Genomic DNA, 25,617 nt, shown 5'->3' with positions numbered 1-25,617 from the left:
TCCTGGACCAGGGATCAAACCCGTGTCCTCTGCATTGGCAGGCAGATTCTTAACCACTGCACCACCAGGGAAGTCCCAGTGTCGCTTTCAAAGTCTGCTCTGGCTGTGTCTACACCATCTATCAGACCAGGAGGGCTGCTGCCGGGCCACGCCTGTGCTTGGAGTCCCAGGAAGTGGGGAGCCCTGGGGCACTGTCCCCTGAATATGCTGAGTGCCTTTCTTAGAACCAGGACTGGGCAGGGGGAGCACCCCAGGTGGCTGGGGGATGGATGCTTCCTTTCCCAGAAGCCTCAGAGCCTCCCGGGGCAGGGGTGTGGCCACAGAGCCCCAGCCCTGCCCTTACCTCCTTTACCCAGCTTTGGCAGAAGCCCATGGCTCTCTGCCAGCTTCATGGAGGTGGGCTTGGCGGCCATCCCTGGGATGGGGGGATGACCAGTTCTAGGAGCCTCCTTTGAGCCCCCAAACCCTCTTCCCTCCCCAGGGAGATACAGATCCCCCTTCTGGCACCTGGTCCCAGGGCCCAGGGCTTTGGCTCCTACCGTCCCCATCCAGGCGGGGCTGGCGGCAGGTGACTGGAAGGCGTGGAGAAAGGCAGGCCAAGTGGGGGCGTGGGCCCCGGCCAGTGTACTCCTCAGCCAATCAGCGGCCTGCCCAGCCGGTGGATTCAGTTACAAGCCCCAGATCACCCCATACTCCAGCCTCCTTCCTACTCCTCCCAAAGCTCCATTCATTGGCCCCGCAGCACCGGGTCGGCTGGGCTCGCTTCCGCTCAGCTACAGAGCAGCTGCCTCGTGGGCCCACCAGGGTAGGATTCCCGGGGGCTTTGTCTGACTGGGCTGGGCCAGGGCAGAATGGGGGTTCTGGTGGTGCTCTTCGGGGTGCTGAACTTCCTGGGGGCAGCTCTGGGGGGCTCCCCTGCCCTCCACTTGCACAGCACCTCCTGCCACTTGGCCAGACCCATCTCTGGCAGCCCTTTGGGGTCCCTTAGCTTCTTGGGCAAGGATGCCCAGGGACTAGCCCTGTTCCATGCCCGCTGGGATGGGCACGGGAGGCTGCAGGTGTGCAGCCGGCAGGATGAGCCAGAGCTCACTACAGCCTTCAGTACCCTCTGTGCTGGTGAGATCACCCAAGACTCCTTCATCCACACCCCTGGACCTGAGCTGCAGAGAGCCCTGGCCACCCTTAAGAGTCAGTGGGAGGCCTGCAGAGGGCCTCCCGAGAGTCTAGCAGGGACCAGGGAGAAGCGAGCAGCAGGGCAGAGTGGAGCGCCTGGCATGGGGAACCAGCGGGTGAAGAGAGGCTGGACCATGCCTGGCACACTGTGGTGTGGAGTCGGGGATTCTGCCGGGAACTCCTCGGAGCTGGGTGAGCCATCGGTGTGTGGACAGGGGGGCTGGTGGGGGAGGAAATGCAGCCTTTAGCCTTGGTACCCACTCTCCCAGGCTGTGTGTCCTGAGGAAGTGACTTAGCCACTCTGACCCTCAATTTCCTTATCTGTAAAGTGGGGTGACCATAAATCTCATTATGGGATGCTTAAATGTGGTTATAGATGGGAAGGGTCCTACTCACACCTGGGAGGCCTCATTAATTACCATCTGAGGGAGGGGGCTGGCTGGGGTGGATCCAGGGTCGGCTGAGCCAAAAAACCATTACCCAAGAGGAGGCTTTATGGGCACAGGGTGCCCAGTGGAGGGGACGCCGAGACCCAAAGGCCTGGGTTCAAATCCCAGCTCAGCCCTTCTGAGCTGAACGAGTCACCTCCCCTCTCTGAATCTGTTTCCTCTCCTGTAAAATAAACGTGACACCTCCTTCCCAGGGCTGCTGTGTGCTTGGGTGTGGGAAGTGCCAGGCATTTGGGAGATGCTCAGTAAAGGGCATCATTGCTCAGGTGGTGAAAAACATGCATGGCTTTTTTGCACTCTCGGTACAGCTGTCTGCGCGTACGGGTGGAGGGCTGGGAGGAGGACTTGGCACTTGAGTTGGAGCAGGTTGGCATCCTGACGATGCCTCATTGTGCCAGCGAGATTGCACCCTGCTGTTTACCCTTCCATTCCACACACATTCATAACTTTGGAGCTCCACTTGGGGTGTGAGCCCGAGAACTCTGGAGGCAGACACCAGTTCACCTGAGGAAGATCTTTCTGTGGGCAAGGGCTCCTGGGTGGGCTGCCTGGCAGTTGGAGTTGCCCAACAGAGGCTATACCTGGGTGTTCTCTTCAAGCTTTGGAACTGTGAGTCCCACAGGGGGAGGTCTGAGGCCACCCAGGGCATTTGTATCAGGGCTGGGATGAGAACCATGTCTCTGCTCCCAACACCACGTGGGCATAGCCGGCACGTGGTGCCCACGACCCTGCTGAGCTGGTGCCCCCTCCGCTCCCTGTAGGGGTCTTCCAGGGCCCCGATCTCTGCTGCCAGGAACACGACCGCTGCCCACAGACTGTCTCACCCTTCCAGTACAACTATGGTATCCGAAACTACCGACTCCACACCATCTCCCACTGCAACTGTGATGCCAGGTTGGTGGTGGGCAGGGAGGGCTGGGAGCTCGGGGTGGGATTATCTGCCAGGATTACCCGGTGCAGAGTCTGGGATTCCAGAGAATCCTAAAGGATCAGCCAGCCAGAGTCCACTGTGCAGTGGGAAAGCTGAGGCCTAACAGGAGAGGGGACACTTGGACCCCAAATCACCTGGCTGGTAGTGACCAGGTGGTCTGGGAGAGGAGCCAGGTAGCTCTCTGTGGTCCAGGGACCTGAGTGCTGGCTCTGGGACAGGTTTCAGCAGTGTCTGCATAACCAGCGGGACTCCATCTCTGACATCGTGGGCGTGGCCTTCTTCAACGTGCTGGCGATCCCCTGCTTCGTGCTGGAGGACCAGGAGGCCTGTGTGGAGTGGTACTGGTGGGGCGGGTATGTGGCTGCCCCTTTCGAGCCCCTTGCCAGCCAGTGGGGAGCTCGGGCTCCAAGCCTGGGAGGGAAGCCTTTCTGTATGTCTGTCCTCCAGGGAGTGATGCCTCGTCCTCCCTGTCTTCTCCTCAGGGTGGGGTCCAGGATGCAGATGCTCCCTGGGTGCCCTGCAGGACCCAGTGGGATGTGGGATGAGGGGTGGGACTGGCAGAGCCCTGATCTCCATGGAGATGAACCTGGGGACTTCTGGGAGGGGGGATTCTGGGTTACCAATTGCCACCATGTGCTACCTCCCAGGTGTAGAACATATGGCTCTGTATCCCTCGCCCGTCTCCAGCCCAGGATCTTCTACAATGCCTCCTGGAGCTCCCTTGCCATCCCCCTGACTCCCAGTCCTCAGAACCCAGCGCCCAGCAAGCCTCGGTGGATTCAGCACCCTCAGAAGTGGCCAGCACAGCACAAAGAGTCCAAGTACCCCAGCCAAGCCAACGCCACAGTCCTCCAGGCCCCTGTGGCCTCCCTTGGGCCTGATGTGGCCTCCATAGTCCGGCTGGAGGTCACTGATTCAGGCCTCCAGGGACCATGGCGTGGCCTAAAACCTCAAGGTGAGCTCAGAACCTAACCTTGGGGGCTCCTGATGTAAGGAGGTGTCCGTGACTCTGTTCAGGGTGGGGGGTCCCTGTGTTGCTTCCTTTCCTGCTCTGAACTCCTTCTGGGGTCTCCCAACCTCTCTTGTGCTGCAGCCAGAGGGATTTTTGTAAGCTCCAAACTTGTCCATGGCACTCCTCGCTGAGGCCCACCATGATGTCCCAACACCCAGGCGTTGTTGAGTCTGGTCCTGCAGATCCTACTCCCCAGTTGAAACTCCAGTTCTAAAAACTTCATTTGGTTCTTCTAAAGCCACTTGCTCTCTCCCACTGTTGGGCCTTTGCACATGCTGTTCTTGCTGCCTGGAGAATTCTCCCTGACTCTTCCCCTCTTCCAGCCTCAGCTTAGCAGCCTCTGCCTCCAGGAAACCTTTTCTGACCACTCTCGACTCTCTGGGCTTCCCCATGGCAGCACTGCTCTGTGTGTGTGTGCGCACGCGTGCGCGTCTCCTATGTGTGAAGCACTCTGAAGGCACAAAGGGCATGAGATGGAGGGACACTGTGTGTGTGGGACTGAGCATGCGTGCTGGATGGCAGTGGGCATCGGACAGGGCTCCTCTCACCACCACACCTGCCCCCAGGTGCCCGCCAGGCCTGCCGCAGCTTCCACCGCCTGGACCAGTGTGAGCACCAGATCGGGCCCCAGAAGACCAAGTTCCAGCTGTTCAACAATGCCCGTGAACCCCTCTTCCACTGCAACTGCACGCGCCGGTGAGGCCTGCTTGGACCCTTGGGGGTGGGCTGCCTGTTGCCAGGCACTGGGAAGGGACACCTGGCTGACGAGGCCCTGCCCCAGCCTGAGCTTGCCTCTGCCCTCAGTCTGGCACGCTTCCTGAGGCTCCACAGCCCACCTGTGGGTGCCAACATACTTTGGGAGCTGCTGGGCAAGACCTGCTTCAAACTGGCCCCTCCACTGGACTGTGCTGAGGGCAAAGGGTGAGTGACATCAGGACCAGGAGGGATGGGGGACTTCCCAAGGGGTGGGTTGCCTCTGCTCCCTTTGTGCACCTGGGCTGAGAGGGTGATGGAGGGGGTCAGGGGACCTCTGAGTTCCACTGTCATCATCCCTGGGTTCGGCTCTGCAGTTGGCCCATGTAGGTTGCATCTCAACTCTGTCATTTACTTCCTATGTGACCTTGCAAGCTGAATAACCTCTCCACACCTGTTTCCTTACCTATAAAATGGAGGTAGAAGCCAAGGAAGTGGCGTGTATGACATACATAGGCCAAGGCCTGCAGGACACATAGTAAAACACCTGCTTAACTCTTACCCCATAATCCACAATTTCATTTCAATTCTGATTCTCAAAACTAACTCTGTTACTTTTCCTATTTCACAGGTAGGGAAACTGAGGCCCAGACTGACCCAGGTTTCTGCAGCCAGCTAGTGGCAGAACTTGGGCCTCTGGGTGCCAACCCAGGTTTATTCTGCCCCCTGCTAGGTGTAACAGCCCCCCACCCTCCCGGCCCCAGCCCTGCTCCTCTCTGGGCCTTGGTCACCCTCTCTGCAGAGTAGGGTGGGATTCTTGGCAGTTATGACCACCTGCCCCACTTTTCTCTCCTCACAGCTGTTCCAGAGACCCCAGGGCCATCAAGGTGTCAGCTCGGCACCTGCGGCGACTTCAGCAGAGGCAACTCCAGCTCCAGGGGACAGGCACAGACAACAGGCAGGCATGGACTTCAGAGCACCCAAAGGCCCCCATGTCATTCTATGACCGGTGCCTGCAGCTGACCCAGGGAGCCGGAGGACCTGAAGGACAGCAGAAATCCTGGAACCAGTGACCTCAGTTCCAGCTCTTCTGGGCACAAGACTGGACCTCGTCCCTGGCTTTGCTTAGGCACTGGAGGTCTCAGCTTCCCCTCCACGTGTTAGACTGAAGCGTGGACGGGCTCTTGTGGATAGCCAGAGGGCTGCATGGGTAGGGTGGGGGGGCCAAGGCCCAAATGCTGGACCACGTCTCCTGCTGTGCTGGGTGATCTTGGGCTGGTGACACAACCCCTCTGTGCTTGGATGTGGTATTCAGGAGGTTCATTCTACTGCCTCAGGCTTGGGCCTTCCCAGAGAAATTAACATCCAGATGGGAATGGGGAGAAGGTAACATTGCAGCAGCCCCAAGAGGTACCAGGAGGAGGTACATATATGTCTATGTTGCGAAGTTAATGCATGTCTCAAGAACTTGCCCAGGGAAGCCCCATCGTCTGCCTGCTGTCCCCAGGGGACCCCTTCTCTTAACAGCTGCTATGCTCTTCCTGGCCCAGCCCTGGCCCATTCTTTCTTCCCTAGACCTAAATTCAGATCTCCCCCCATGCCCTTAAGCAAGAGACCTCCTTCATTCTGAGCCTTAGTTTCCTCGTCTGAAAAAGGGGAGTGTAAACAGGACCTACCTCATAGGGTTGTTGAGGATTAAGCGAACCAACTCACGGACAGCACTCAGCACCTAGTAAATGTTCCCTCCCTCCAGCACACAGCCAAACTGTGCTTAGGCGTCTGATTTTTAAAGGTTCACATAACCTCTTGGAGGCCTCAGTTTGCTCACCTGTGAAATGGAGCTAAGAACTACACTGAACTCAACACCACAACTTGTGGTGCAGCTTAAAGGACATGGCATGTGTAATGTATACAGCTGGTGCCTGGTAATTGTCAGATCTGTCATCCTCTCTTTAGTCCCTTCCTCTGACTGCCCCCAACCCCAGACTGCTAACAAGTTAGGAAGAAGTCAGAAGTGAGGCTGGAGAATTTAATTCCTAATTGATAACCTCCAGGTTTGCTCCCCCATCCCAGATGGGGGCTGGGATAGGGGTTTGCTGATTGTCACAGTTGAGGTGCCAGGACCAAGTTTGGGGGACCCCAGTTGGCCACCCCTTGCCAGAAGAGAGTGGCAGGTGCACATAAAGCTGGAGCAGCAGCAGGAGGGAGGCAGGTGGGTTTGCAGAAGATTGGGGCAGAGTTGGGGCCACCTGGGCCTGCCTGTCCACCTCACCCTCAGGGCCCCAGGCCCCCTTCTTCCAGGCCCTGCTGACCCTGGGGGCTGGGAGACAGGCTGTCGGGGGCTGGGGCCTCCCGATCGGGTCCCCAGGAGCTGCCACCGCCGGGGTCTACGGTCTCTAGGCGCAAGGCAGGCAGCAACCCCAGGCTTTGAGGCACAGATGGTGGGAAGGCCCAGGACCCAGGCAGCCCAGGGGGCCCCTCCTCACTGTTGCCTTGGCTGCCACCATCACTGCCCCTGTTGGGGGCCACCCGAGGCAGGCGGCGGCTCTGGGGCGAGGGGCTTCGGCTGGTGCCACGGCGTTCACAGGACGAGGGCCGCAGGGCGAGGCCGGGGAAGCGGGCCAGACCTGGGCTTCGGCTACGGTGCCGCTTGGACTTGCCAGGGCTTGGGCTGCGGGACTTGGATGCAAGCAGCTCCAGGGTGCTGTCATCCTCATCCTCCGAGCTGGCACCCGAGCTGTCTGTGCTGCTGCTGGCCAGCTCCGAGGTAGGCAGTGAGATCTGGGGGGAAGGCTGGTCACTGGGGTGCCCCTCTCCCCAACCGGCCACTGAGGCCTCTGGGAACCACTCCTGCCCTCCCCCTTGGCAGACCCAGGAAGGTCAGGCTATTTGTAGGAGGTCACAGAGCAGAATGTAGAAGCTGTAGAGGCATTTGAATACTCCTTTGGCGCCCCTGACCCTGCAGCCTGGCCTACTTACCTGGAAGGGCTCAGTGACCCCGATGAGGATGCTGTGGGTGTGGCTATAATAGCCCAGGATGAAGTCTCCGTGACCCTTGGGCAGTGACTCCTCACTGAATGTCACCTGGTGGGCCGGGGGGTTTAGGCCCAGGTTGGGGTGAGGGAGGCAGCCTCAGGACCCTTCAAGCTGAATCCTGAGCCCCCAAGGGCAATGGGGACTTCCTCCCACTCTCCCCCTCCCCTTAAGTACCTGGTAGATGCTCCCGTCCACATCCTCGTGTTTGGCCCAGACATAAGCCACGTAGTCCTTGCAGTGGCGGAAACCCACCTGGGGTGAGAGCAATCAGGGTCATGACCCCTAACGTCTGACCCCAGCAGCCTCAAACTCAGGGGCAGCCAGGGACCCCACATGGGGTCCCTGGCTGCCCCTTCAGGCCCTTCCTTCCCCGATGTACCGACCACCCCTGCCCGTCTCACCCGGTACAAGCCGATCCAGTCCCAGGAGCTGCGGGCGAACACCGTCTCTATGCGGTACCTCACCACAGCCTGCTCCGGCCGCACCCACTCGTCTGCCACATCCAGCCGCACAAGCGGCACGTCGTCTCTGAAGGCAAACTGCCCAGGGGCAGGGGGCAACATCAGGGGAGACCCTCTAGTATTCTATGCACCTAGAGCCCTTGGGCCTGAGTCGGCACAAATTGGCTGAGATGAAGGGCCTTTGAAGCCACTGCACAGGCTGGGAAACTGAGGAAGAACAGGTCTAGGATGAATGCCAGGTTTCCTGCCTCCCAGCTCAGGGCTCTTTTTGTCCTTAGCCTCCTTAGGGAGTGAGTGAGAACACAGCTTTGAAGCTTAGTAGACCATGGGTTTGGCCCTGGCTCTGCCATTGTTATGCAGTGTGACCCAAGGTGAGTTTCTTGACCTCTCTGAATACCAGGACTCTTGTCCTTAAACTCTGATGATCTTATTTAACTCTTGGGGTTGCTCTGCAGATTCAATGAGATACCATATAAAGTATCCTATAAACTTCTCAGTATACAGTAGGTGCTCAATGAATGACTTGCCTATAAGCTAACAAAGGGGTCCCATGATGCACTGGATATTCTTGAGTAAAGCGAACACCCATGAGCAGGCAAGAAGAGCTCTGGGTAGATGGCTGGAGACCATCCAGGCTCTGCTACTAACCTGCTTCATGACCTCAGGTAAGCCCTTCATCAGGCTAAGTAAGACTCAGTTTCCCCACCTGTATTAAGGAACCACTATTAACCTTGTTTGTCATCAGTCTATGGAGACAAAAGAATCTTCTCTTCCCAGGGTCACCCTAGGCTGAGCAGGGGGTCACCATGTGGATGGGGTTGCTGGGGTGGCAGGTGGCCAGGGTACTGGCTTCATCTCTGTCCCTCAGGGAAAGACTCGGTGGTGCCAGCCTCAGGCTTTGTCTGCTCCCCTGTTTATCTGGTTTCAACTTTCTCTCCCTCCTCAGCTTCCTTCCAAGCTGCTCCAGAAGAAACCAGCACATCCCCTCCCTGCCCGTGGGTTCCTAACAGCAGGTCTGGCCAGGTTGCGCTCTTAGAAATACCCTTTAGGGCCTTGTGGGGTCAAAACTCCTGCTGAGCCCTGTGCTGTCTTGCTTTGGATAAGAGATTTAAGTTCTCTGAGCCTCTGTTTCTCTCATCAGTAAAACTGGGAGGAGAATTTGGACATCCTCAGGGCCTACCACAGTATTCAAAGGGATGACATACATGAAGTAGGCTACACAGGCTCTGGCATATAGTAGGTGCTCAACAGGTAATGTTTTACAAGGGACAGGGTTCTAGATAAGGAGGGAAGGATAGGGCGCCCAAAAGGAGTGGTTCTCAAGGTGTGGTCCCTGATTGGGGGTTAAACCTCACACCCAAGGCTTTTACCAAAGGTCATGGGAGGCCAGACATGGGCAGATTTCCATTCCCAGCTGAGGACATTTGCCACTGTCCCTCTGACTGACCATATGACAAAGTTATCAGGGAAAACATTCTCTGGTCTGCTGGGCTCCCTCTTATCAGATCAAGAGAATAGGAGAACCCAGAGTTGGGTTTCAGGACTGGAAATTGGGCTCCACCCCACTCTGCTGCTGAGCCTCTGTGCGACTTGGGGCACATGCTACCCCACTAACAGAAAGTTGGACTAGATGGTCTCTAAGATCCAGTTCTGACATTCTTGGATTTCCCCTTTATCCTTTGGCAGCTAGGGGCCCCAGTCCTAAACACAGGGGCTTCCCTGGTGGCGCAGTGGTTAAGAATCCGCCTGCCAATGCAGGGGACACGGGTTCGAGCCCTGATCTGGGAAAATCCCACATGCCGTGGAGCAACCAAGCCCATGCGCCACAACTACTGAAGCTTGCGCGCCTAGAGCCCGAGCTCCGCAACAAGAGAAGCCACCGCAGTAAGAAACCCGCGCACCACAATGAAGAGTAGCCCCTGCTCGCCGCAACTAGAGAAAGCCTGCGCGCAGCAAGGAAGACCCAACGCAACCAAAAATAAATACATAAATCAATAAAAATTTATAATAAAAAAAATCCTAAACACAATGCTAAATTTTATAGTAACTATTTAGGGTTTAGCTTTGTATTTTTTTGTATCTCTACTCCCCCTCCCCATCACATACGGTAAGATGGTAAATAAATAATAAATGAATGTGAATGAATGCTACATGGGATTTGAGTAAATATTTTGGTAGCTGGTCTTATTATATATGTGAATTTTAACATAAGTTGCCCGAAGCCTTTCTCAGAAAAGGGGAGTTAGAGATTAATGGTAAAGGTATACCGTTTGAAATCAGACTAGCCAGGGTTCAAATCCTAACCTTCCCTTTGGTAGCCGTGTGACCCGGGGCAAGGGGTGCTGTGTCTCTGGGCCTCAGCTTTTTCACCTGAAAATGGAGATCATAGGACTTCCCTGGCGGTGCAGTGGTTAAGACTCTGAGCTCCCAATGCAGGGGGCATGGGTTCGATCCCTGGTCCAGGAACTAAGATCCCACATGCCGCATGGCATGGCCAAGAATAAATAAATAAGTAAATAAATAAATAATGGCGATCATAACCCCACTCCCAGTCTGCTGTGACAAGTGGATGCTGCTGAGGGCAGGTGTAAGGGGTTACCGGTGGGCAGTGAGATGCTGAGCTGGGCCTGGGGATGTCATGCGGGGAGGATGAGGCCAGGACTTACGTGCAGGACGAACTGGGCAGCCACGGGCTTGTGGTCGCTGACAGTGTATTCCATGTGGCTGTGGTAGCTGTGCTGGGTCACCTGGAGCCGGTGGCTCTCCCGTCCCGAGGGGCTGGGACCTCCACCTGGAGCCTTGACCTTCCACAGGATACGGTCTGTCCAGGCTGGCTTCCGCTTCTTGGCACTGTGGTGGGCAAGGGTAGGCTGAGTATCAGGGGTTGGGGGTCAAGGCACCTCTGCCTCCTGTCTCTCTTTCCTGTCTCCCTTATCCAGAAGACCTTAGCCCACATCCCCACCTCTAATCCCAGTGCTGAGCTCACCTGGTATCATATTTGTTAGTACCCACGTCAAACTTGAAGGTGGGCGCAAAGTTGAGGGGCCCCTCCTGGAAGCCCCTCAGGATGGGCCAGGTGTTCTTGGCCATGTTGAGCTGTGAGGGTCCAGAAGCACAGAATTGGACAAGAGCTTGGGCAGGGCAGGTGAGGTCAAGGACCATAGCCTAGGGTACAGGTGGTCCTAGGGCATGTTCTGTGTGCTTGGGGTTTTGGGGTCCAGGCTGGGATTCCCCACCTGGTCTTTCTCCCAGAGCTGGTGGAGCTGCTCGCTGTCGATGGCAAATTTGACGAAGTGCAGGTCGTAGCTCTCGATGCGGAAGTTCAGGTCCCCGAACCAGAACACGAGGCTGTTCGGAGGTGGGGGTCAGCGGGGTCCATGGGGTGAAGAGCCCAACCCAGATCCTTCTCTGCCCCCATCCAACCCGACGGCTGCTCCTAGTGATGACGCAGGGGGTGGGTGGGTTGCTGCAGAGCCGCCAGCCCACCACGGAGCAGCAGGGGGTGTAGACCTAGAAGTTAGGTTCCGACCCCCAGCAAGGCCTTGCCCCTCAGCAAAGCTCCACCCTGCAGGCTCCACCTCCCCATCAAACTTAACCAGCTTTCTTGTTCCTAGCTATAGTGTGGGTGGTCTCCACCCCCATAGGCCCCGCCTCTCCTCACAAGGCGCACCGGCCTCGCCCCTGAGGCCCACCCCTCCTTCACTAGCCCCGCCCAAGCTCCATTAGGTCCCGCCCCGGCCCATACTCGTGATCCAAGATGCCTTGAGCGCCAGGCCCCTGGAACTGCTGGAGGCTGAGGATGGTCTGGAAGTTGTCCTTGCGTTGCTCCGCTTTCTCCATGTGGGCCGGCAGGTGGCAGTTCAGGAAGCACAGCATGTGCCCGAAGGCGGCCAGTCGCACACTCACTCCACCCTTGTTGCCCTTGGGAAACAAGGTTGGGTGGGTCATGGGCGGGGCCTAGGCAAGGAGGTGAGGCCCGCGGGGCTTAGGGTGGGCGGGGTCAGCGGGTGAGGCCCAGGACCCGTGGAGGCGTGGAGAGGGGTGGGTTCTAGGGAAAGGAGTGGAACACTAGGAGGGGTGGGGACAGAAAGGGGCGGGGTCTAGAAAACGAGGGGTGGGGGTGGGTGGGGAGAGGCAGGCCTCAGAGTAAGGGGTGTAGCTTGGGGAGAGGATATTGCCAGTACGCGGGGGTCCGGGGACTAATCTAAGGATCCCTTAGGGCCCTGTCCCCTCCGAGGCCGCTTCCACGCTCACCCAATAGCCACCCAGGCCAGTGCGCGTGCAATCAGTCTGCACATCCCTCAGGAAGGGCAGATGGTAGTACTTGGCGAACAGCAGCAGGATGACGCCCTGCATCCGCACGGTACTCACCTGCGGCAGAGGCGCGAGGAGGCTGAGGGACAGGACACAACTCACCTGCCCCCGCCCTCGCCTTTTCCGGTCCTTAAAGGTCTGCTCCTCCATCCTCCCATTTCATGGACCCGGCCACCGAGGCCCAGCGGACCCCACGGTGAATGAAGACAGAGCTAGGGCCGAGAATCCAGGGGTCTCCACCTGCCCGGGGGTTGAGGGAGGAGTTACCAGCACGAAGTTGAAGGGCCCCAGTGCGTCCATGAAGAGCTCGCTCCACTGGTCGGTGAAGAGCGCGTCCTTGAGCCGCTTGTTGATCATAGAGTTCACTTCCTGCAACCTGTGGGGGACTGTGAGGCGGCCTTCGGATTGGGGGGGGCGCCTTAGAAACCCCTCCCACGGGAGAGGGTCTGGGAGGCAGGAGGGGCTCAGGAGGGAGTCTACTCGCCCTGTCCCCTCACCCTATGGCGATCATGTCTGCCCTGTCACTGTCATCGCTGCTGCTGCCCAGGTGGAGGAGGGATGTGACATCATCGGGGGGCATGGCTGTGCCCACGTTCCATGTGACCACAGTGATCCTGGGGAGGTGGGGGTACAGAAGGGGTTACTACTGGGGACCACTCTCTTACCCTCAACCTCCCTCCCACAGGGCTTTTTCTGGGGAAATAAGCTTGAGTATATGCCCTCAGAAGGACCCACAGTGGGCCCAGGGTCCCCTCCACCAGACTCTTCCAGGGGAGATCAACTGAGGCAGGGTAGGCAAGTCCCTTAGGAGAGGATGCTGTCTTCCGAGGGCCCCAGAGTGGGCCTAACACCCACAAGGAATCTTCCTCAGGGAGGTCAGCTGGGACGGAGTAGGGTAAGCCACCCTAGAAGGATGGCTAGTCTTAGAGTTCAAGCCCCAGCAATGTCTTGGGAGAGGGCCCCTCACCAGAAGCCAGGGTCGCTCTTGCAGGTGGGCTGAGCTGACCAAGAGGAGGATGACGAGGTGGATGTAGAAGAGGAGGTGGTAAGAGGGGCTGGGGTTTCTCTGGGCTGAAGGTTGGGGCTCAGATGCCCACCAGGCCCGGCACCCTGGGTGCCAGGCCTGGGGAGGGCCATCCCAGGAGCTGGGGGGACACACGGGGAGCGGTTTGGGGAGCGGCTGGGGGAGCGGCTGGGAGATCGGGGTGGCTTGGGCAGAGGTGGGGGCACAGTCTGGGCTAAGGGGGCCCCTGGCCGGAAGGTGGGGTAGAGAAGTCCGGGGGAGCGAGTGCCAGGCTCTGGAGGACCCTGGCCCACATCCAGAGGCAGGGTCTGTGGTGGCCGGGGCAAGACAGGATCCTCAGGGCTGCTGCGGGGGGCCTCAGGCCGGGCTCTGAAGGAGGGGGAGATCCGAGGGTCTGGGGGGGCTTGAATCAAAGATGGGGAGCCCACAGGACCAGATGTCTGAGTCGGGGGCTGGAGATGCCCGTCTGAAGGGGAGAGAGGTCTAGGGACTGGGGCATCCCTCTGTTTAGCTGGTGTCCATCCCACAGAGGCCGGGGCTGATGTCATGGATGCTGGAGTCAGGGCCTGTTCCTGAGAGGGCGACAGAACTGGACTGGGCACTGGGGAAGAGCTGGAGGGGGGCTGTGGGGGCTGTTTCTCAGATGCCACGGCCAGGCTCAGGCCTGAAGCAGCCAGGGCTGGCTTGGGTCCCATGGAGGCAGGTGGCACCTGCTTCTGGTCCCTGGACAGTGGAGCCAGCCTGGGCCCCAGGGTAGCTGGAGGAGGCTTCGGCCTAGCTGAGGCAGACATCACCAACTGGCCCACAGATGTTGGAGCCAGGCTGGAGCTGCGGTGGGCAGGAGCTGTTTTCTGCCCTCCAGGGGTAGACACTGGAGCCAGGATGGGTCGGGGAGACGCCAGAGCCAGCCTTGGCCCCTTTGAGGAAGGTGGCACTGCTGCTGGTGGCCCCACAGGTGTCAGAGCCAACCTTGGTTCCGAGCGTACTGGTGCTGCATTCTCCTTCGCTGGGAGCTGAAAACATGAGTCCATCTTGGATAGGACAAGTCAGAGACTCAGAGTCAACCCTAACCAGGCCTCCACTTCCATATAGACCCCAGCAGACTCTGTCTAGCTAAGAAAGGCACATCTTTCTGAGGAAGTTCTTCCTAATTTCTCACCTCAATCCATTCTGCTGTGAATCAGCTTCTCTTTTGGAGGAAACAGGACATGGAAACCTATCCCCTCCCTCACCTGTGACACCTCTTTCATAGATGGGGAAACTAAGACCCCCAACTCAAAGGAGGCAGAGTGTGAGCCTGGACCCGAGGGCTCTCCTTGCCTTCCTGGCTGGCACCCACTCCCTGGCCACCCAGGAGTGTTGGGTGGCTGGAGTCAGCTTCCCTGAGCACCGCCCACCCCTGCAGTCCCTGCTGCTCCCCTAGCCAAGGGCTACTGATCTGACCCCCCCAGATCTGCCCACTCAGGACACCCTGGGGCCAGCCTATTAAACACCACCCCCTTTCCTCCACAGTACACAGGAACTCTCAGGTTCCCCCAGCCAAACGTCCCCAATTCCTTGGTCACAGCCCTCTCTGTCGTCGTCACCCATTCCCAGAGCTCCGTGCAGGAGCAAGAGCCTGGGTTGGGACTGGCCATGTCGATTCCCAGCCCAGCTCTGTGTGACCTTAGGCAAGCACTTCCCTGTGCAGGGCCTCAGTTTCCCTGTCTTAAAATGAAGGAACCTGTTGAAGGATCCCTGGCCACACCTGATCCTGGGAAGCCTAGGTCTCATATTCTCTGCATGTATGAGCCCAACATTTGCTAGGCTTCCATTTGAGCTCCATGGACTAGTCCATCCTCCCAAGTGTGATTCTAACACCCAGAGCAAGTCCAGAATTCTGTTGATCCTGGCACCGCACCACTGTGCACAAGTTGTACCCTCTTACCCTTGTCACCCCACCTGTGAGGACAGGCAAGCAGGTATCCTCTTTATGTCCAGCAGGTGGAGTGGGGGGTGTGGGGCCCTGCAGGGACCTCCTCTTCCTTTCCTACCTGTCCCTGTCTGATGCCTCTGTCTCCAGAAGTCAGGATAAAGTGTCCCTTGCCAGGGAGGGTAGACGAAGGTTTACACTCACCCTGGGGTGGCCCCATCCCTGCCTCCAGAGATTCAGTTCTGTCTGCATCCCGTGTCCTGCTTGGTTCAGAGAATCTGAAACTCTGCCTCCACCTCTGTCCCCAAACTCAGCTCTTTGAGGCTTGCATTTTGGGCATCCTCCTTGGTTCCTAGTGTCCCACTCCAAACCCCCACCCCAAACACCACACCGCCTCCAGCACTAACAACTTAGACATCCCAGATGTCACAGTTTCAGTCTTCAGGGACAAGCCTCCTCATTTTGCATTGACTCAGAGAGGACAAGCAACTTGCCCAAGGTCACATAGCAAAGCTGGAGCACAGCTGGGTCCCCTGATACCTGGTCCAGGGCTTTCCCAGGAGGTCCTGGAGACAGCTAACTCCATCTCTCTCTGAGTGTCCGTCCCATCACTACCCCCTCAGCCCCTAGGGTACCCTGTTTGCCCAGTTCCTGCTTGGTGGGCAGAGGAGAGTGCCAGCCCCTCAGCTGGGGCACCAGGGTGCCTGCAGTATGTTGGGGGGGGGGGACTAAGGATCAGGAATGGGGGAACTAGGATTTAGGGGTCTTACCTTGGAGGGTGCCCCAGTTTGGGAAATCCCATGGGGCATGGGCAGGGGGCCCAGGCCAGCCTGGGTCCCCGGCCTCCCGCTGCCACTGATGCCCTGGCGCTCCATGTCTGCAGCCCCCGGCAGCCCGGGTTCCCTTGGGCTCCAGCTCCTCCGCTAGCTCCTGGGAACCAGTGATGTCATCAGCCGTTTCAACCTGCTGAGAATTTAAAGACACAGGCACCGACTTCCCAACATAGAGGTGGCCAGGGCAAGGTGACCTACCCCCTGGGGACTGGCTGCTGAGCCTGGAATGGTCATGGTTGGGGGGGAAGCGGGGGGAGTGGGTCCATTGGCCTGGCACAGGTCCCAGCTGGCAGCATAGTGGAAGCTGTCTTTCTGTTTCCACCCTCCAGCCGGTAGGCCTGGCCAGCCCTTGCTCAAGGGAGGGGCACTGACACACCTGAGGGTAAGGTAGCTCAGAGGTCAGCCCCCTCTCCAGGGCTTCAGAGACACCTGAGTCCCTACTCTGATCCTGTGACCTTCTTGACTCCCTGCCAGCTCAGGGCTTGCCTTGGCCCCCACCCTTGCCCCATTTTCAGGCCTTGGTGCCCGCCCCTCGCCTGGCTCTATCCTTCCCATCCCAGAGCCAGACACTCAGGCTCCAGCAACTGGAGTCTTTCCCATCTCAACCTCAGCACTGGCCCCTCCTCTTCTGCAGACACCTCGCGCCTGCCCTTGGATGTCCCCACAGCCAGGCCCAGCCCAGCTCCTCCCAGCTTTCCTCCTCCAAGACTCACTGGGTGTAGCTTGGGAGAGGGACTTGCTCAAGGTCACCTGGTGAGCTGGGGAGGTCCCCTGAGTCTCAGTGAGGAAAGGGAGCTGCCTCAGTGATCCAGGAACCACAAGAGTCAACTGGGATGTCTGGGGGAAGGGAGCTGGGGTGGAGAAAGGCCCAGCAGTGAGGGAACAGACTGGCAGGAGGGTCAAAAACAGGTCTGGGAACTTCTTTGGCCAGGACCCAGCGTAGGGCCTGGTCTCCAACAGACCTAGGGAAGTGTTTGTTGAATGAATCAATCAATCAGTGAGAAGAGTGAATGAGTGACAGGTTCAGATACGGCCGGAGATGGCTGTGGGCTCTGCTTCTGCCTCTTCCCCACTCTCACTCTTATCTGCTAAGCAGTCCCTGAAACCCTGATTCCTCCAGAGCTGCTTGATTGCTTACAGAGGAGTGATCTCACTCAGTTTAGGCAGAAAATGATCAGAGTTTTGTGCCCAGAGCTCCCTGCTGATCAACAGTCACCTCTGTATCCTCATGGACCGGTGTGGTCCCCTGCATGAAAGTCACGTGGACAGATACCTCATTCCCTCTCCTGGATGGGCTTCCCACCTCTGCTTGACTGTCTCTGTGTCTAGTCTGTGTTTCTGGGCTAGCACCTCTGGGAGGCTGGAATTTTCACGGGCAGAGACCCAGGCCATATTAGGGTCCTGGGGTAGAAAGGTGGTGATGGTGGAAGTAATGACGTTGGTGATGGGGGAGGTAATGACAGTGGTGATCGAAGGGATGGAGATGATAATGTATGTAATTATGATAATGGAAGTGAGGACTGACAGTGCTGGTGGTGGTGGTAAGGTGACAGTGCTGGCAAAGTGGAGGTGATAGTGGTAGGATGAATGTGATAGAAGAGGTAGGGGAGGTAATGGTGATGGCAATAGTAGAGATGATAACAGAGGTTGGTGATGTTGGAGGTGGTAGAATGAAGAGATGAGGGTTATAGTAACAGTGGAGGAGAGATGGGGGCAGACGAGGTGGTGGGGGTGTTATGTTGACGGAAGAAGAGGTGGTGGTGGAGTTGGAGGTGAAGATGTGGGTGGTGGTGAGGGAGGAAGTGAGCGTGAACATGGTGGTGGCGCTCAGGCCACCAGAGATGGAAGGAAATTTTGAACTTACCCTGCCTAGCCCTCTGACTCCTATTTTACAGATGAGAAAACTGAGGCCCCCAACAGTACCTGGCTTCTGTTGCAATCCTGGAAGTGATGGGGGACAGATCCAGGTCCCTGGAACCAGTCCTAGGGCTCAACCATCTGGGCTGAGACAAGGGCATCAATGCCCTTGAGAAACCAGGCAAATGTCATGCAAATAAGTGTGCAAAGGGCTCCTCTGCCCCAGTGGGGCAGCCAGGATCTCCACCATGTCCCCTCCCTGAGCTCAGATCCTGCAGGGGACTTTGTTTCTGTCTCTGCCACTGACTTACTTGGAGAGTCACTCAGATTCCTGGTCTGTGTAAGGCAGATAAAAACAGTAGATACCTCCTACGATTGCTGTGAGAATTCAACAAGATAATACATCTGAAGAGTTTAGCACAGAGCCTGGCACAAGCAAGCTTTCAGTAAGGGCATCTGCCCTGGAGTTACCACCATCACCACCACCACCACCACCACAATCATCATCATCATCATCATCCCCATCATCATCATCTATTCCAATCTGCCCATTTGGAGGATGCTGAAACTGAGGCCCAGCATAGTTGAATTCCCAGGTCGGGGGGGAAGAAAAGGGGCTCTGAGACCCAGACATGGCCTTGCTAGGGGCAGGGGACAGGGGGCAGACCTCGGCTGAGAAGAGAACAGGGTAAGATCTATATTTGAGCTCCTGGTGTGATGACTAAGGAGGTTGATAACAGGCTCTGGGGCTCAGGGTGGCAGGCTGGGGGCAGCTGCCTGGGAGAACCGCCCCCCTGGAGACGGCTGTCTCCGGAGACACCTCCTCGCTCCCTCCCTTCCCTCGCTCCTGGGGGTAGGGGATGGGGTACTGAGGCAGAGAGTACATCTTGTCCTGCCCCATCCTAGAAATCTTAGTGCTACCCTTCAGGCTGTTTGGGTCAGGGATAGGAAAGGAGGTGGTTGATGGATTATCTCAGTTACTCTCCATAGTAACCCTGTGATGTTGGTAATAAGATCCCCATTTGACAGAGGAAGAAACTGAGGCCTAGGGATTACCCAGCCAGCAGGGGACAGAGCATGGGGTTCCCAGGGAGATGGTGGATAATTCTCCCCAACAGAGGTTCCTGTTGAACCTATTCTTTGAAGGAGAGTCTGTATTGCCAAACTGAAAAGAGAAGAAACACCCTGGGAAGCAGAGGGAGCAGCAGGTGCAAAGGTATGGAGTATGAAAGGTTCCGGCTGTGAAAGGACGCAAACTCCGGACACGTGCCCTCATGGCCCTTTGGCTCAGAGTAAATCCCCCAGAAGTAGAGAAGGGAGAGAGAGACGTGCTTCTTCCTCTTTCCTCTTCCTCTTCCTCGATCCACTTCCCAGGGGCACTTGAGGATGGTAATGGTACAGAAGGGTCTGTCCTCCTTCGTTTTGCTCGCCGGTCACCTGTGAGGGAGGTCACACTATGGCCACTAGTTGAGAAATGTCTTGAGACATAGAGGGTGCTATAGGGTAGTGTGGGAAGGTGGAAGAGGTAAGCATCAGGGAGGGCTTCCTGGAGGATAAAGTATACAGGGCCTGGAGGAGCATTTCTCCTCCCAAGGCTTCACTCCAGAGTTCCTTATTGGTACCAACTGCCACATGTTATTATCACTCTCCCCTCGTTCTCACCCTCTGGGGCAGGTGTCATCCTCACCTCCCATTCTGCTCCTCAGGAATGGGTTCAAGGAGGAGGAGTGACTTTCCCAAGGTCACACAGCTGGGGCCTGAGCTCAAACATCCTTCCTTCCTCTCCTCAGCTCCCCCTCCTCCCAGGCAGCCTGGCACCCGCTGTCAGCTGCTCTGAAGTGAATGGCTATTTTTATTCTGGTTTGAGGGGATCTCGGGCAGCAGAGCCATGTAGGTTAGAAGGCTCTAGGACAACTGGCTTCAGCAGGCAAAGAGAAGTTTACTGCAGGGACAGAAGCTTGCCTGGGGGCTCTCCTTTCTTGCATGCTGACCTGCCCTTGGCGCCCAGGTCTCCAGAAACTTCTATATTGGAGCTTAGAACAGAGCACAGAGCCAGACTAAACCCTAGTCCTGATCCCAGATCCAACTTGAGCCCTAATCTTGGTGTTAACTGAGCCCCGATCCCACACTAAAACTGAGCCTCTACCCCAGCTCTAGACTGAGCCTTGGTTCTGGTCAAGTACTGAGCCTGATCCAAGCCTGACTAAGCCTGATTCCAACTGGAGACCTCAATTCTGGACCCAGATCGAGCCCTGATCCTAGCTTAAGACTGAACCGCAGTCACAGACTGAACTTTAACCCTGGTTTGGACTAACCCTTGATTTTAGTCTGAGCCTGAAGCCCAGGTCTAGACTGAGATCCAAGTCTGGTCATTAACTGAACCTGGTGGCAGACTGAGCCCTGATCTTGGTCACAGACTGAGCCCTGAGTCTAATCATTGACTGAACGCTGGTCTCAAACTGAGCTCTGACCCTGGGTCACACAACTCTGGTCACATACTAGTCCCTGATCTCAGACTGTGCACTGAATCTGGTCAAAGTCTGAGCCCTGAACCTAGTCACAGACGGAGACCAAATCCCAATCACTGACTGAGCCCTGACTCCAGCCCCAGACTCAGTTCTAAACCTGGTCATAGGCTAAGGACTGACCCTGACCTTGTCTGAGCCTGACTTTATCACAGACTAAACCCCAAACCCAGCCCCACCTGAGGAGGGCTGCTGGTCTAGATTACAAACTGCCCCATAAGGGCATGGATTACGAGCAGAGATCTGTTCTGGGAGATCCTGGGCCTGCCATGACTGCTGATGCCGGAATGTTCCTGGTACTGTTGTGGCCAGTCTCTACCATCAGTTCCACTAGCTGGCTAGTCAACACTCAGCAGCCCAGGCTATGGCCCCTCTAGGACACAGAGTCCAGGTTAATGCAATGAGGGTGGTTTGGTGGCACCTGTCCAGTGAACAGCGTGGGCCCATGGGGTGCTGAGGTTTGGCTCTGTCAGCAGAAAAGCCACGGGCTCCACGGGGCCTCTGGCTTCAGCCAGTCTGAGGCCTTTGCTGGGGTGTGGGGTGGGGTAGAGGGAACCCATGGCATATGACCCATTCTTTTTGTAAACAAATGTTACTGTTTGTGTTTAGGTAATACATGTTTATTATAGAAAACACAGAAAAATATTGTAAAGGAGAAAAAAATTCACCTATAATTTCATCTACCAAGAGATGACCATTTTGACTTCTTGGGTTGTTTCCTTCTAGATTATGGTTTTTGGTGAAGGCATATGTATTTATATATACATATTTTATAAAATCCATTGGCTACTCTGTTGCCGCCACACATCCATTGCAGCTCATATCCTTGACAATCTTCAGGAATGGGTCCCAACTGGTTAAGCCAGGGAACATTTGCATTTCCCCAGCCACTTGATTAGATCATGGATGGATCTAGTGAGATATAAGGAGACTTTTGCTGGGGGTTTTGGGAAAGAAAGCTTGTTTTCTCTCCTGAGAAGTTTACAAAAAAAAAAATTTTCCCTTGGTTAGATATGAATGAAGAAGTCTGTGGTGGTACTGGTTACTACTGGCAGCCATCTTGACACCATGCAGGTAATTGGGCTAATGATAAGCTGATGTTATGGAAGCAGAATGGAAAGATATCAGGTCTTGGTGACTTTACCAACCAGATCAAACCTCACCTGAAGCCCTCCCTGCCTGGACTATTTTGTTATTTGAGCCAACAGATTCCTTTCATTGTTTAAGCCAGTTAAACTTGAGGTTTCTGTGACTTGCAGCCCAGAGCATCGCAACTCCCAGCTGATATTACTGTTTCATAGCTTTTAAAAAAAATTTAATACTATAACTTGAACATTCTCCATGTCATTCAACAGTATGCTGCATCATTTTAAACAATTGCTTGGTTCTCTACTCTAAGGAGGTATCATCATTTATTTAACTCATCCCCTGCTGTGACATGCTTCTGTCCTCTCTCCAGTTTTTCACCATGATAAACAGTGTCTTGATAAACATCTTGACCTAACAATTGATTCCCTCTCTGAAGATTACTTTGGGTCAAATTCTGAGAAGTGGAATACTGGGTAGAAGAAATATTTTTAGGGTTTTGATTTACTGTGTCAAGTTGCCTTTCAGAAAGCTTGGATGAATTCCCACTTCCACAGCAGTAAATAGAGTGTTAGACATAGCCTGTCATTTCAATAATCTGGATAGAACCAATTATATTTACTGTGTCCTCATGTATTTATAGAGAATGGATATTAAATAACAGCCCTAAACCTATTATTATTATATCTTCACAATCAAGTCAGTGAATGGGAGGTAGCAGTGTATGAACAAAGGGCAGAACTGACTTTTCCATTAGGTTCAGTGTCTAGGGCCCATCATACTTTTAGGGGTCCACAAAAATATTTTAATTTTAACTTCTTTTAAAATCGGAAGAAAAAAATGAATAAATAATCATGAATCCAGCCTGGATTACATTCATTTTTTTAAACCAAAGCAGTTGTAAAATCCAATTTTTAATATATGTTTTTTTAATAAAGGAAGGGGCCCAGGAAGGCAAAACTGGTCATAATGCAGCCTTGGTTTGATGTTGAGGAGGATTCTGAGTCCCAGGCTAGATTTGGTGGGAAAGAGCATTGTAATCAATGTGCTGTGTCTGTCTTAGGCTTGAAGAGGGGAAGTAGCATCCTGATCTAGTCATCTTTGTCTTGGTGAGATGAACACAGGCATGTTCTGGGTTCAAATCCCAGATCCGCAACTTAATTGTTTTACCTTTCTAAGTCTGTTACCTAACTTGTAAAACGGAGTTCATGGGGCCTTTCTGAGGTACTGTGCCAGGTACCGTTCTAAAGAGCTTTCTAATGTGTATTAACCCTTTTATCCTCCCAGCCCCGACTAAATATTCCCATCGCCACACGTGTGCTCAGGAAATTGAAATCCAGATTGGAATTTCATCCAGAGAAATAAAAAACACAAAAAAAGGATTCCCTAGGCCTCAGTTTCCCCATCTTCAAATCGGGTGTCTGATCCAGAAACTCGCGTGTCCGTCCGCATCCCGCCCGCGCCCCCTGCCGGCATGAGGGGGCACTGCCTGGCCGCATCCTGTCGGAGCGTCCATGCTCTCAGTCAGCAGAGGGAGGGTGGACACTCTCGGGGCTGGGAAAGTAAAGGGCTGAGGGCCGGAGAGGAGCCCAAACCCCGCCGGGAGAGCGCGGGCGGCCCCCACGCAAGCCCTGGGCGGAGACCGAGAGCTGGGGGCGTGGTCCCTAGCGGGGTGGGACCTTGAGCAGGGACCTGGCCAGCTCGCGGGCCCAGACGTGGCGCAGTGGCCGGACGGTTCACCTCTAGCTTGCGGATCATCTTCGGCCGGGTTTTAATGCGCCTCCCGCTGCTTTCGCCGCCCCTGCTGCTGCTCCTCGCGGCAGTCGCGGCCGCCACCACCACCTTCCGGCCTGACTGGAACCGTCTACACGGCCTGGCCCGAGGCCGGGTAGAGGTGAGTGCGGTGGCCCCCAGGCTAGGGACCACCGACCCCTAACCCCGTAGCCCCTTGGCTTTGGAATCACTGCCCGTTCTGACCCAGGACCCTCCCGACCCCCATGTCCCCCTCGGCACCAGGACTGTCCCTCCCACTCCCCAGCCCCAGAACGCCCCAGCACCCACCGTGGAAGCCCGAGACAACTGATCTTGAGGCCTGGAAATCTGAACCCCTCCCCAGTTCCCCATCCGGCCGGACATCGGGCCCCAGACACATTGGGCCTGTCCCCTAACTTCTTCCGGCCTATGACTTTCCCAAATCTGTCCTCTGGAGCCCAACCTCCCATCCCCCCATCACTTCTCTTTTTCCTGGAATTCCTCCCCACCCCAGTTCCGGTTGGTCTCACTCCCTTTGCCTGGGGGGACAGAAGAATTTCTGGGAGCCTCCCTGCCACCTGGGGAAGGGGGCTGGGAACTGCCTTACCAACTCTTACTCCGCAGCAATCCCCCCACCCTCCCCTGCCATGAAATGCCCCACCAAAGTCCCTGTGTGACTTGGATCATCACAGACCCTCTCTGGGCCTTAGTTTTCTGCCTGAAAAAAGTTGGGGGGTGGGCGGGGGCGGGGAGGAGGGAGGACTAGAATGGGTAATCCTGGGGTCTGGACTCCCCTTCAGGGAGTACAGGGAGGGGCCCTCCCAGCCTCCTTTGTTGGGGAAGCAACCAGATGGTCTGTAGGGCTAGGCTGCAGGTGGCAGGGAGAGCCAGCTCTGCACCGGATGAGGTAGGGACCAGATGGTAGGTGGTAGGTGTCTCTAATAGGGCCTCTCAGGGAAGTTCTGAGCTGTTTCCTTCTGGTCTGCCTCCACCCTGAGGTTCTAGGGACCAAAGACCAGGTCCAGGTCTCTATGGCCTGAGGGGGTAGGGTGATCATTTCTCTTGGGCATTGGGCGTGGCTCAACAGTCAGTAAGTTGTGCAGGCAAGAGCCCCAAGGCTGGTAAGTACCCTTTGGGTTTCTGGTCTTGCTCCTCTTTTCCTCTGGTGTGGGTGGGCCTCGGCTTCCCCATCTGTACAGAATTCCTCCTTCTACCCACAAGGGGCCTCCATTTCCACATCTTAAGAACTGCTGTTCCAGGGAGTAATTCACAGCTCGATCCAATGCCCAGCTGGGGAATGAGGGTGAGGGTAGATGTGTGACTCCTGACCTATGCCATTTTGTTCCCCTCCAGACATGTGGGGGATGACAGCTTAATCGCCTGAAGGAGGTGAGTTTGAAGGAAGGGATCCCCAGTTCGGTCCTCCCTGAGCCTCTTTGGGGGTGGGCAACATGATCCCAATGACCGGGTGGGGGAGGTTCCCTGCGCTGGGAGTCAGGAGCCTGCACCTGACTTGCTGTGTGACCTCACTGGGCTTCAGTTTCCTGTTGGTACCTGGAGATGGTTGGGGTCTGATGCTCTGGTTCCTCCCCAGGTGAAGGCCTTCGTCACCCAGGACATCCCACTCTAGTATCCTCCTTCTGTTCTGGGGGAGGGAGAAAGGAGAAGGTATCTACAAGAATCTCCTTCCACTTAACTTCACAGATAGGGACGACAAATGGTCTTCAACTGACAAGTGGGATTGATTGATAGTGGCTGCCCAGCGAATTCTGAGGCGGTCTTGGATTGGCAAGAGAAGTTGACTAGTGATGACTGTCACAGACACCAGCACAGAGAGGAGGCCCCCTTACTTCTTCGAACCCTAATTTCCTCACGTGTAAATGGGTATCCCTGCCCTGCTTGGGCAGACGAGGTAGTGTTCACATCGACAAGTCCCCGGGAGACCCCACCTGCCTCCGCCCACCACTACCCACCTTAACACCATCTCCAGCCACAACCTGGTAATGAAACACCTCCCGGGGGCCGACCCGGAGCTCGTGCTACTGGGCCAGCGCTTTGAGGAACTGGAGGTGAGGCCCGGGGAGGTGGACAGGGGGGAGGCGGGGCGAGAGGCGGGGCCCGGCGCGCTGACCCCGCCCCTCTTCTGCTTCAGCGAATCCCACTCAGCGACATGACCCGCGAGGAGATCAACGCGCTGGTGCAGGAGCTCGGCTTCTACCGCAAGGCGTCGCCCGACGAGCCTGTGCCCCCAGAGTACCTGCGGGCGCCCGCTAGGCCCGCCGAAGGCGCTCCTGACCGCGCTGACCTGTAGGTCTGGGGAGGCGGCACCACCCTGCCTGAGCCCTGGGGACAGAATGAAGCGCTCAGCGGCCCGGGAGCACCACCCTCGCTGAGGGCCGACGCCCAGTCCCCGAGCCAGCAGGGATGGAGTTGGGGGGGGGTCCCTCCTAACCCTCTTTCTTCCCTCCCCAGCTCCACTAAATCCCCTTCCGCCTTCAGTGAGACTCGACTCCTTCTTTGCTGCGGGCGGGTGAGGAATAAGAGCTCCCCGAATACCCA

The 25,617-nt window shown here is 56.3% G+C and overlaps 3 protein-coding genes and 1 long non-coding RNA gene across 11 annotated transcripts; 3 read left to right on the top strand and 1 right to left on the bottom strand.

The window, feature by feature from the left end:
• The first annotated feature begins 722 nt into the window (after window positions 1-722).
• Window positions 723-6,158, top strand: PLA2G3 (phospholipase A2 group III). 4 transcript variants are annotated; one of them, XM_082353124.1, is made up of 7 exons: window positions 723-1,365; window positions 2,384-2,516; window positions 2,772-2,891; window positions 3,201-3,508; window positions 4,132-4,261; window positions 4,370-4,486; window positions 5,118-6,158. In XM_082353124.1, exons 1-7 carry the CDS (start codon window positions 852-854, stop codon window positions 5,329-5,331), a joined length of 1,536 nt encoding a protein of 511 aa, XP_082209250.1. In that variant the 5' UTR covers window positions 723-851; the 3' UTR covers window positions 5,332-6,158. The 4 variants fall into 4 exon arrangements, with proteins under 4 accessions (XP_082209250.1, XP_082209249.1, XP_082209247.1 ...); XM_082353123.1 differs by having other exon boundaries at window positions 2,772-2,906; XM_082353121.1 differs by having other exon boundaries at window positions 2,772-3,508.
• A 115-nt stretch (window positions 6,159-6,273) lies between these two features.
• Window positions 6,274-24,273, bottom strand: INPP5J (inositol polyphosphate-5-phosphatase J). 5 transcript variants are annotated; one of them, XM_082353091.1, is made up of 15 exons: window positions 23,368-24,273; window positions 16,445-19,132; window positions 15,776-15,971; window positions 13,037-14,124; window positions 12,567-12,683; window positions 12,337-12,445; window positions 12,010-12,126; window positions 11,501-11,676; window positions 10,992-11,103; window positions 10,742-10,851; window positions 10,422-10,605; window positions 7,696-7,833; window positions 7,469-7,546; window positions 7,238-7,342; window positions 6,274-7,039 (listed from the first exon to the last, which is right to left on the bottom strand). In XM_082353091.1, exons 3-15 carry the CDS (start codon window positions 15,878-15,880, stop codon window positions 6,533-6,535), a joined length of 2,946 nt encoding a protein of 981 aa, XP_082209217.1. In that variant the 5' UTR covers window positions 15,881-15,971; window positions 16,445-19,132; window positions 23,368-24,273; the 3' UTR covers window positions 6,274-6,532. The 5 variants fall into 5 exon arrangements, with proteins under 5 accessions (XP_082209217.1, XP_082209216.1, XP_082209219.1 ...); XM_082353090.1 differs by having other exon boundaries at window positions 15,776-19,132; XM_082353093.1 differs by having other exon boundaries at window positions 14,063-14,124; window positions 15,776-19,132.
• LOC309610361 lies at window positions 7,874-9,905 on the top strand. Its single transcript, XR_014233873.1, has 2 exons — window positions 7,874-8,420; window positions 8,702-9,905. It is a non-coding gene; the product is annotated as an uncharacterized lncRNA (long non-coding RNA).
• On the top strand, window positions 22,834-25,556 carry SELENOM (selenoprotein M). Its single transcript, XM_082353141.1, has 5 exons — window positions 22,834-23,200; window positions 24,412-24,447; window positions 24,653-24,687; window positions 25,049-25,127; window positions 25,211-25,556. The coding sequence occupies exons 1-5, from the start codon at window positions 23,081-23,083 to the stop codon at window positions 25,367-25,369; spliced, it is 429 nt and encodes a 142-aa protein (XP_082209267.1). The 5' UTR covers window positions 22,834-23,080; the 3' UTR covers window positions 25,370-25,556.
• Window positions 25,557-25,617: the final 61 nt, after the last annotated feature.

This window comes from Balaenoptera borealis (genome assembly GCF_965194805.1).
Source record: "Balaenoptera borealis genome assembly, chromosome: 14".
Lineage (NCBI taxonomy): Eukaryota > Metazoa > Chordata > Mammalia > Artiodactyla > Balaenopteridae > Balaenoptera > Balaenoptera borealis.
Note: the sequence above shows the minus strand (reverse complement) of the source record. Positions and strands in the feature narration are given on the sequence as shown.

Bases quoted from the DNA above. Each gene is read 5' to 3' on its own strand.
- INPP5J (XM_082353090.1), bottom strand. From the start codon at position 15,880: ATGGAGCGCCAGGGCATCAGTGGCAGCGGGAGGCCGGGGACCCAGGCT. The intron at 11,104-11,500 runs GTATGGGCCGGG...ACCTCCGAACAG, and splicing joins CAAGGCATCTTGGATCACGA to CCTCGTGTTCTGGTTCGGGG. The intron at 10,852-10,991 runs GTGGGGAATCCC...GGACCCTCACAG, and splicing joins AGCTCTGGGAGAAAGACCAG to CTCAACATGGCCAAGAACAC.
- PLA2G3 (XM_082353121.1), top strand. From the start codon at position 852: ATGGGGGTTCTGGTGGTGCTCTTCGGGGTGCTGAACTTCCTGGGGGCA. The intron at 1,366-2,383 runs GTGAGCCATCGG...CGCTCCCTGTAG, and splicing joins CGGGAACTCCTCGGAGCTGG to GGGTCTTCCAGGGCCCCGAT. The intron at 4,487-5,117 runs GTGAGTGACATC...CTCTCCTCACAG, and splicing joins GACTGTGCTGAGGGCAAAGG to CTGTTCCAGAGACCCCAGGG.